Below are 9,991 nucleotides of genomic sequence, written 5' to 3'. Positions count from 1 at the left end.
CCCCCCCCCCCGCACACACACCCCAACCCTTTCTGGGACCAAGCTGAGGCCAGAAATACCCTAAGGTGTCCCTCAAGGTGTCAGCCCGAGTGCCAGCCACAGCTAGGAGGCACTCTTGTCTTGTCAGAGGTTGGGGGCGGGGGTGGGGGTGGGGGGAGGCTGTTGGGCCAATAGACTAGCCAAGAAGAGAGGCAGACTCTCTCAGGAGCTGAGCCTAGCAGGGACAACAGGAATCAAGGGGGATGGAGTACCTTGCCCCCCAGGAAGCGGCTGTTCCTGAACTTGCGCAGGAAGAAGGCAATGAGGAAAGTCCCTAGCATGAGGATGAGGGACAGCAGGGCTGTATTGGGTTGGTTCCTTGGGCCTGGTGGTCCCTCTGTGGGGGGCAGGGCACTACTATTCAGTTCCAAGCCAGTCTCCAGGGCCCCCTCCGGTGGGTAGAACGGCAGCAAAGGATGCTCTGTGAACACCTATGTGTAGGGAAGAGGATGCCTCACTCTCCACAGGTAGATGACGAACCCGGCCCTGATGTCCCTTAACCTCCACCTCACACACACACACACACACACACACACACACACACACACAAACATATACACACGAAGCCCCTCTCCCCATGTCTTGCTCCCCATGTCAAGCTCCAAGCCTCCTAAGGGCAGATACCACCTCCACCCTATCCCTACCCACCTTCTTGGACACTACCACACCTTATAGAGCTTGTGAAAAGTCTCATAGATGAAAATTAGCGAGATGAGGAAAGCAAAGATCTCCTGGGTGAATGGCGAGATGTAGCGGACAAGGAAGCTGCCCTCCGCAGCGACCAGGGCCAGGACGAAGACCACCAGCCAGAGGCCCACCCACACTCGACCGGTGAGGTATTCCAGGTCCTGAGCTCGGCAGAACTAGAGACAGTAAGAAGGAAGTTGGTTACCTATAGGTGGGCCATCCACCCTGAGGTTGGTACCTGTGGGGTGAACAGGAGTAGACTCCAAGGATAAGAAGGGAGGGTACAGAGACCCAGCTCCCGGACACTTGGATAAGGGGCTGACGAAGGGCAGGAAAGAGAGGCAGTGCCTGCGGCTTACCTTAAAGAAAGCTTCTTCAAAGACCAGCAGAGGCCCAGAGAAGCCCACCACGAGCAGTGGCTGGGCCCCCAACAGAGAGAAGAAGACCCCAAGCACAGCTGTGGACACAATCAGCTCGGACACGCCCATCAGCCCCTCAGTCTTCTCTCCTGAGGTGGAAAGGGCTCAGTAAACTAGCCATAGCTTGGCTCTCCTCCTGTTCTGCCCCTTCAACATCGGGCTCTCCAGCAAGAGCAGAGCAACTCCCAGAATAACAGACAAGGCCCAACTCACATTCCTAAGGAAACTACAGGAAACTAGGGATCCTGCCTTTACACCCTCATTTTATAGACCCCCCCAAATGGATCACTGGAGTCGTCTGGCCCAGAAGCTCCCTAAGGGAGTTGCAGCTTTCCTATCCCCTGCCGTCCATCGACCCTCTAAGTGATGTGAACCATAGACCCCTACAAGTGACATCTGACCCCCCACGGTGACCCCGAGAGCCTCACCTAGCAGCCCCCCAAAGGTAATAGCAGGGCTGAGGGCCGCGAAATAAATGAAGAGCACAGCAGCCACGCATTGGGAGTGCAGTGCATCCCGCAGGTCACTGGGGTAGTGTGGGTACCGGCGCTTCACATCCCGCACTAGCCCCCCAAACACTGAGCCTGTCCGCTGCAGGGGATCATCTTCAGAGGTTGCCTCGGAGCCTCCCATCTCCAAAGACAGTTCTGGGGAAAAATGGAAAGATTCTGATGAAACTCAGGCCGCTCCATCCTGTCTGGGCTGCATCCCTCTACACACACACACAGACACACACACACACACACAGCACTGGCAGCAGTGATGGTAAGAGCATACAAGACTCAAGAGCGTGAGGAGTGGGCTGGGCTCTGACCTTTGCCAGGGGCCACGTAGCCCCCCCGGGTGGTCATCTCCACTTTGGTCTGTTCCCGCTCCCTCCGCTTCCTCAGCAGCTCTCGCTGGAAGGCAGCCACTGAACGTAGTAGGTCTCTGCCCTCCACCTCGGATGGGGGAATCACAATGCTGCCGTCCAAAAACTCGCTGATGGCAGCCAAAAGGTCCTGCCGGTCATCTGCCTGGTAGGCAGCCTCGTGAAACAGCTGGGGAGAGGGGATAGCTCTCAAGGGTGGGCCAAGAGAGCCCAGGAAGTAGACTTCAGAGAAGTCATATTGGGTCACAGAGGTAGGGTGGAGAAGAAAGACAGCCATATGCACCAGGCCAGTCTGGGAGAGGATTGCAGAACATCTCTGACTAGGCAGTACCCACATCCTACGAACTAATGAGCATCCCAAACATCATCCCAGCTAGGAGACCTTTCTGTCTAAGGCCAGCCATGGTCAGCACCATCAACACAGGACACAGGGACAGTCCACATTTCCTACTGTATCCAAGACACTGAGTCTGGAACTCTACTACCATCTTATACCACCTTTTCCATGCACAGCCCAAGTTCCTGTTTTTCTAGCCTGAGCTAACAGCTTGCCACTCCAGAGACAGACAGCTAGGGAACAAGTAGATCCCAGGCAGACAGGCCTAAAGAACCCATCCCAGGTTATAGGACCAACCTTGTCAGACATGAGTGTGGCAATGGAGCGCCCTAGCTCATGATAGTCAGTGCTGGTATGGCTGGGCCCCAGCATCACAAAGAGGAAGCGAACAGGCACGGGAACCTCCAACACAGACTCCAAGAGAACAGCCTCGCTGAGCCGCACAAAAGCTGCCGCCGGCTGCTCCAAGAAAGGCACACAGCCTGAAGAAGACAAAAGCAGCGATAGACAGGGGGACAGCCACAGCAAGCTCTGGGAGGGAGAGCTAAGTTCTTCTGTACAGTGGGGCAGTTGGACATTGCGAAAGAAATCTCAGATCTAAAGGATCCCGTTCGCTTATGTGTTTCACATAGCAGTTACCAAGAGGTGGAAAGTAAGGGTGCCTCATAAGAATTGCTTCCCCCCACCAACAATTCTCACAGTGGTGCTATATATTAAACTAGCCATAGTCCAAGATGGCAGGAAACTGGGAATGGAGAAGACAGGACTCAGTAGCCCCCACCAGAAGTCTAGAGACACAGACCCTAACAGAGGACATTCACCATGCCCTGCCTCCACACCCAGCCCTCCTCACCCACAAGCACAACCGTGGCCTCTGCATCCTCAGGGATCTTCTCCAGCAGTTTCAGGCTTTTCCCTCGGTGACCGTCTCCCCCAGGCATGTGGAGGGGCTTCTGAGGACGCAGAACTGGAATAGGGCTGGGACCCAGCCTAGAGGCCATGGCAGGCCCTCCCATCCCTTGTCCCAGCCCTGCTTCCCCTCTCTCCAGTCTCTTAGGAGGAGCCTTCACCCTCCTCTATGCCCTACCCCACCTCATGGGGTAGGAGCTGAATGGCTCCCATGGGGGGTCAGACACATCACCACACCAAAACCATGTATCGTCACCACCCGCAGACCCACAGCATGCTCGGCACAGTGCCAGGCATCCAACCTTCCCGATCTCAACTAAACTGGACATCTTCTAAATTCCCAAGCCCAGGTCAGGCAAGGCACACTGACCTCCTTCGCATCGGGGTCATGTGGCCACAATGGGGCTGGCTCCCCTAGGTCATCAGCCATGGTGGGGACCGCACCATCAGGGCCATGACTAGGAGTCGGGTGGTGATTCCCCAGGACTGAGTTCACACTGGAACTAGACGGATTTCGAGGGAAAAAGCCACTGTCCTTGTCATCGTTGGGATGGCTAAAGAAGGGGGCAAGGTACATTGGAGAGGCTTCTGTTAGACTGAGATCACCACGAGGAGGTGAGAAGTGAGGGACCACAGCCTGCAGCCCTCCTTAATGTGACGGCTTTCTATTGGTTAAGTTTGTAAGAAGATGGAAGGGGGATAAGCTCCCGTCACATTGAGTAATACAAGCTCAGGCTGAGATCCCTCAGAAGAGACAATGGTCCTAGGACAGCTAAGGCAGACAGAGCCTTCATCCCCAGTCCCTCACACCTGTGTTTCAGGAGCAGAGTCCTCAGAACGCTAGCCCTGTCCTCAGGCCGGATCTGGTCAGATACAATCATGGTCTCCACCACAAGGTGAGCGATGCCCGGTAGGGTGGTCTGCTCCAGGTCCAGGAGAGCCGCTCCTAGGACACAGTGAGGGAAGGAGCCGTCTGACCAGAGGGGAAACCCATCCCATTGCCTTGTTCCCCAAGGGCAGGCAAATGTGCAGAGTGAGCTGAGGACCAATATACTAGCAAAAGATACACATCTCACAGGCATCTGAGGGAGCATATGAAAATGGAGCACCAGGGGCCAAGGCACAAGGGGCCGAGCAAGCTAGAAGGTCCATTAGGCCCAGGAGCAATGCATAGTCCTGTCCCTCAGAATTCCCAGGGTAGTACCAGCTCACTGGGCAGCCCAACACAGTTGGAGCTATGAGAAGAAGGGCCAGCCCAAGGAGCCCTACCCTGGGCAATGGTCCTCCTAAGCTCCAGCAGGCTACGGAAGGAGAGCGAAGCAACGTGAGGCTTCCCCCAGCGCTCTGTCTCCTCCTCCACATCCTCCTCGAACTTGATCCAGCGCGCTGTCTCCCGCCAGTGTGGCTCCTGGCTACGGTCCAACATCAGCTCATTCAGCTCCACAAACACCTGCAAGAGGTATCAAGGTGAGGGAGGGCTCAGAGGCTGTCAGAGCTGGGACTGTCACAAAGGGGGGAAAACTGGATCCCAAAAGCTGACCCCCTCAGGCTACCATACCTCATGAGGCCTCCTATCCAGCTTCTTCTTCTTCTTTCTCCTGCGCAAGATGGGCGCCAGGCCACTGGGGCTGCCTCTCCCACCCTGTATCCGGGATGGTTTCTTTACCAAGTGTCGCCGCACCCCGGGGTTATCCTCCAGCCGATGGCCTGTGGACAAGGTAGACTTGGGGCCCCAAGGATCCACCTCTAGGTCTAAGATCATAGCCCACATGCTCCAGGCCCCTTTTGTACCCACCCAAGTCCACCTGGTTGTAATCCCACACACATTATCCAGGTGGCTGTTTCACAGATGTGAAGACAAGAGTCTCAGAAGAGGAAAGGCCCGGTACAGAGCAACACTGTAGCGCTGGCCAAACCACAACAAAAGGCAGATCCCACTTAAGCCTTCAGCCCTATCCATGCCCTGAGGCCTGTGCCATAACCTGTGGGGCCCTCGGTCCAATGCTTGTCCCTAGACTCCTCGCTCTCAACCCTTTCATATCCTCAGCACCCGAATCCCAGCCCCGCTAGCGCCTGTCAAGCAAGCTTATCGGTCATCTTCCCACCTGCCCTGCCCAGATGAACAGCTGGAGAGAGGCTAGCTGCCCAGTTACTCACAAGCAGCTACCCCTGCCTGGGGGCTCTGGTGGCCCCTCATGGGCTCCCACAGGCCATAGTCTTCAAAGTCCAGTACAAACATTTCCAAATCCTCTGAGGCCACTAAGTCACCAGCGCTGGGAGCTGGATTCCTCCCAAGGCCTTGGTCTTCAGTGTCCCCAGCCTTAGGACTCAGAGCCCCATTGGGCTCCATGACCTTGTCCAGAGGGCTTGTCATTCCCCTGGTGGCCAAAGCCTCGGTCCTGGCTGTCCCAAAACTCGGGAGCCCCTGCCGGAGCTGCCTTTGCCCACACAGAGCTAGATGTGGTAAGGTTTCCTGCTCCCAATTCTCCTTGTCCCCCAAGTCTGCTCCTGCTGTTATCATCCCCCTCCCTAGATCTGTAAATACACCCTCCCTATGACCCCCCCAATCCCACTGCTGCTGCCATCGGATTGTTCCTGTCCCTGTCCTCAGGCCCTGGCAACTTTCCATGACGTATTGAGCTCAAAGCCCTAACTCCCCCCACCTCTGCCCCCGCCCACACCCTGTGGATCTTAGGAGAAGGAGGAGGAGGAGCAGCAGACCAGTGATGCCCCTAGCCTGGGCACAAAGCCCCGTGGGTGATGACAGGTGGCACCAAAGCCAGGCACTGATAAGATGGAAGGAATGTGCCGAGATCACAGCCAGGCCAGGGCCAGGGTGGTAGGAAGGGAGTGAGGGCAGCTGCAGGCCTGGCTTGGGGAGAACTGGGGCCCTGGCAGCGCAGCTCAGCCCTCAGCCCCCAAACAGGTGGGTTAGCGTGGAGTTTACAAAGGAAGGAGGTCTCAGGAGAGCCCTCCTCCAAGAGTGCCTGTGGAAAGGGTCGATTTATGCAATAGGTGACTCAGAGAGCACTCCCGAGTGACACTAAGCTCTGGCAGAGAGGTGGCTTAGTCGGATTAAGCTCTCTCTGCCAGGGAGCCACTATGGAAAGGACTAGGTGGAAACACCCTCTTCAAGGTCCCTGGCACGGGGTCTCTCTCACTCTTCATGTCATCCAGATCGGCAGATCCCAGCATCCGAGCCTCCGCCTCATCAGTGGGAACCCGCTGCTCTGGCCCAGGGTTGCCCAGGGCACTGCCTGGGCACAATCGCTCCCGCAGGTCATAGCTGGCTGATGGACTCCAGGGCCGGCTCTTCTCTGTAGAGATTCGGGAAGCCCGGGCCCGGGGACTGGGCGAGCTGAGGAAGCAACATGAGCCTTTAGGTTTGATGGAGAGAGAGAGGCAAGGAGCTAGGTAAGCAAAGGGGCTCCCTGTAACTCCCCAGCCTCAAGAACAAGAGCGAAACAGAGAGAGGCCTCCTTTCCCAGCATGCTCATTCCTTCCCACTCACTGGCTCCTCTCGTCTACCTGGACCCCTCTCTCTTCACCAACACTTCAGACCTAGAGGACTCTGGCTCTATCTACTCTCCCTTCTTCCCTCTTGCTCCCTCCTCCCACTTGTAAACCATGGAAACAGATGAGACTCTTCCTCACTCTCTTGGCTTTCCCGGTCACACCTAAGACACTATTCAGGGTTAGCAATCAGGTGAGTGTCAGGGACTTGGGCCAACTGCTCAGAGGGTCTACAGCGGGTACTACTTAGTGAGGGCTGGGTCCAGGGAACTAGGACTAGTACCTGTCAGAGCGCTGGGGGCTCTGGTCAGACTGTAGGCCCACTGAAGGCAGGGCCTTGGCACAGGGAGCCTTGACAGAAAGGCCTGGGCTGTCATTCTCATCACTTCCAATGGAGAACTGTGGGCACACGGACAGACTCACTACTCAGCAGCCACCTTCATCATGTCATGTCTGGACCAGCCAGCCCTCCGTCCATGAGGAGACCCTACCTTTGCTTTCTGGGGGGGCGCTGGGGGTGGAGGCTCGACAGGCTCTGCCTCAGACTCTCCCTCCTCTTCTTCTTCTTCCTCCTCCTCCTCCTCTTCTGCTCCAGTTCCCCCCTCCTCCTGGATAGGGGGTGTCCCTTCTGAGGGGGGAGCAGAGGTTTTCTCTTTCTTCCTCTTCCTCCTGGTGTGCCGAGCAGAGGTGGGGGGCAGTCGCCGCAGCTTGTGGGGTGGAGGCAGGCGGGCTGAGAGCGGGTGATGGGTGTGGTGGGATGTGTGCCGGTGAACTGGGGGGGAGGTGCAGGAGAGTGGGTTGAGACCCCTGAAGCAGAGTGGGGCTTCCCCCACAAGGAGTACACACCTTATTCTAGCTCAAGATCTAAAACAAAGACACCCCAGTCCTTCCTCTAGAGCCAGGACACCCCTCCCAACTATTGTGTCCCTGCTTCTGTCATCGGTGAGGCCAGGTGGAGTGGGGGGACAAGAGTGACATAGAGGGAAAGTCGCAAAGGGGAGTCGGGAGAGGTGGTACAGGAGAGAAAGAGAAGCTGAGGGAAGACACACATCAGGAACACAGTGGAGCAGAGGGTGAGTGGGACAGAGTGGACAATGAAGGTCACTGAGGGAGGCCTCAGGCTCATCTCCCCTACATCTCCCCAGGTCTGGAGCCCAGCTCCCCTGACAGGTGAAGGAGGTGATGGTATGGGAGGCAGGATGACTTAACATGGCATGGTGGCCCAGCACAGCGTCCAACACAGGATGACACTGAGTGTGATCAAGCCGGAGGTGAGCGCGGTAATGGTGGCGATGAAGGTGATGGTGGTGAAGGCTGTGGCACTAGGGGTCCCTGGCTACCCACACTCAAAGTCCCGCTCGCTGTAGCTGCGGCTAGGCTTCTCGGGGTCCCAGGCCGGGGTCTTGCTGATGAGGTCCCCAAACCTGCTCACAGCCAAGGTCTTGCCCAAGTCATCATCCTCCTCTTCTACATCTGGACCCAGAGGGGGCTCCTCCAAGGGCACCCGGACCTGCAGGCCAAATAGCCTCTCCTAAGGACCCCTAGTTCATGAACACTCCCACCCACCCCCAACTCCATACTTCAAGGGCCTTCCCAACACCTTCACCCTTGCCTGTATCAACAACCCCAAAACACCCTCTAAGGGCTTTCTCCCAGGCCTTGGGAGCACCAGCCACAAATGCATGAAATACCAAAAACCCCCTATTCTTCTACACCACCAATACAGCTCCACATCTGGATCTGGTGGTCCCAGGGTCATGCAGAGGACACCCCACCCATCCTGCCCCTCCTCCCCCACCCCACCCCCACGCATCAGTCACCTGGGGTAGGGGGGAGGCGCCCCCGGGCGGCGGGATCACCCCATTAGCCATGGTAGGGCTGAAGGCTTAGTAATCTCTCAGTCACTATGGGACCCAAGCCCTGGGTGAGAAGAAGGGGGCGCTGCGGAGACCTCTTGGGGAGCCTTGGGGGAGGAGGGCGGGGTCAGGAATTGCGCTGGTGGGCCCCCTCCGGGGTGCTCCATCCCCGTACTCAGCCCGCTCTCCCTTCTGAGGCCCAATCCAGTCCAGGTTAGTCCGAGGTACCCACCCGGCTCGGGGCCCACGCCTTGCCCTTAAGTACCTCCGGGCTCCGGAACCTGCGGGGCTTGGGAGAGCCGCCGCGCCCCATGTCCCTCCCCGCAAGCTCCGGGGCGCGGCTGCCGGATTCCCGTCCGGCCTCTCGCCGTGCAGAGCCCGGCCAGGCAGACGCAGGCGCCAGAGCCCGCAGTCCACGACTCCACCTCCTAGCGCTCGGCTCTGCCAGCCCGCCGCCGCCCGGCCGCACAATGGGAGTGGACGATCCCGGACTTACCCCGACTGGGCCAGCGTGGGCCCCGCGCTCGGGTCCCCGCAGGATCCCACCTGCCCGCAAGACCCCTTTCCAGGCGCCCCACGCATTGCGGGGAGGGGGGGAGGAGGGGCGGGTGCACGGCCCTAAATTCCCACAATCCTTCAAACACACTCCTCCACCTTGCTTTTAGCCACCCCTCCCTTTCCCTCAGGAGCCCTGGAGGAGACCCTCTTCGCACATACAAGCCTCTCCAGGTTGGACAGGAGATCACAGACCCCTGATAGCCATTGCCATCAACACCTCCAGCTTCAGTTCAGCTGATGCCCTTCAAAAGCTGGCTTCTGGTGCCGGGCGCCACCCAACATTTGACCTTGGCACATTATCTACCCATCTGTAGCCAGAGGCAGCTGAAACAGGGGCATTCCAATTGGGCAAACCACTCTAAAATCCTGTGACTAAGCTTTCACTGTTCCTCTGCCCGAACCCCGCTTCTCCAACCGTGGAGGACTTATCTCACTGTCCAAGGTCAGAGAGATCTTCGGAAAGGACACCTGTGTGTTCTCTGAGTCTCTGAAACTCGGCACCTAGAATAACCCATGCCCATAAAAGCCCTGAATGACAGTCAGTTTAAGCCATGCCCCTACACCTTAGAACAAATAAAGGGAGAACTGGGGATCAGCAGAAGGTGGGATAGGCAAGCTCCGCAAGAGCAACAAATGTCTCCTGCCTCAGCAGAGGAATTGGACAGGAAGGGAGATGAGCATGTACAAGTACAAGCCCCTCTGAGCCCTGCCCTGCACGATCTCAGCCGCACCCAAGGAAAGAGCTTACACATACAGAGCCCTGGGGATTGCATTAAGCAGCTGGTCACATCCCATCTACGAA

The 9,991-nt window shown here is 57.4% G+C and overlaps 1 protein-coding gene across 5 annotated transcripts in view; it reads right to left on the bottom strand.

Annotated features, from left to right (window-relative positions):
- The window catches only part of Slc4a3 (solute carrier family 4 member 3), a 13,616-nt gene extending 4,144 nt beyond the window's left edge, over positions 1-9,472 (bottom strand). Inside the window, exons 1-17 of one of the 5 annotated variants that reach the window (XM_031368114.1) lie at positions 9,349-9,472; positions 8,596-8,695; positions 8,120-8,285; positions 7,267-7,547; positions 7,059-7,174; positions 6,424-6,620; positions 4,821-4,969; positions 4,532-4,712; positions 4,073-4,208; positions 3,633-3,816; positions 3,207-3,306; positions 2,651-2,835; positions 1,960-2,185; positions 1,574-1,792; positions 1,086-1,234; positions 708-902; positions 252-470 (exon numbers count right to left, since the gene is read on the bottom strand). In XM_031368114.1, the coding sequence (XP_031223974.1) occupies positions 252-470; positions 708-902; positions 1,086-1,234; positions 1,574-1,792; positions 1,960-2,185; positions 2,651-2,835; positions 3,207-3,306; positions 3,633-3,816; positions 4,073-4,208; positions 4,532-4,712; positions 4,821-4,969; positions 6,424-6,620; positions 7,059-7,174; positions 7,267-7,547; positions 8,120-8,285; positions 8,596-8,646 (2,754 nt within the window). In that variant the 5' untranslated portion in view covers positions 8,647-8,695; positions 9,349-9,472. The other 4 variants (XM_031368109.1, XM_031368112.1, XM_031368111.1 and 1 more) reach the window with 4 other exon arrangements.
- Positions 9,473-9,991: the final 519 nt, after the last annotated feature.

The sequence above is a fragment of the Mastomys coucha genome, unplaced genomic scaffold, assembly GCF_008632895.1.
Source record: "Mastomys coucha isolate ucsf_1 unplaced genomic scaffold, UCSF_Mcou_1 pScaffold14, whole genome shotgun sequence".
Taxonomy (NCBI): Eukaryota; Metazoa; Chordata; class Mammalia; order Rodentia; family Muridae; genus Mastomys; species Mastomys coucha.
The sequence above is the reverse complement of the archived record's forward strand: the minus strand, read 5'-3'. Positions and strand labels throughout refer to the sequence as shown.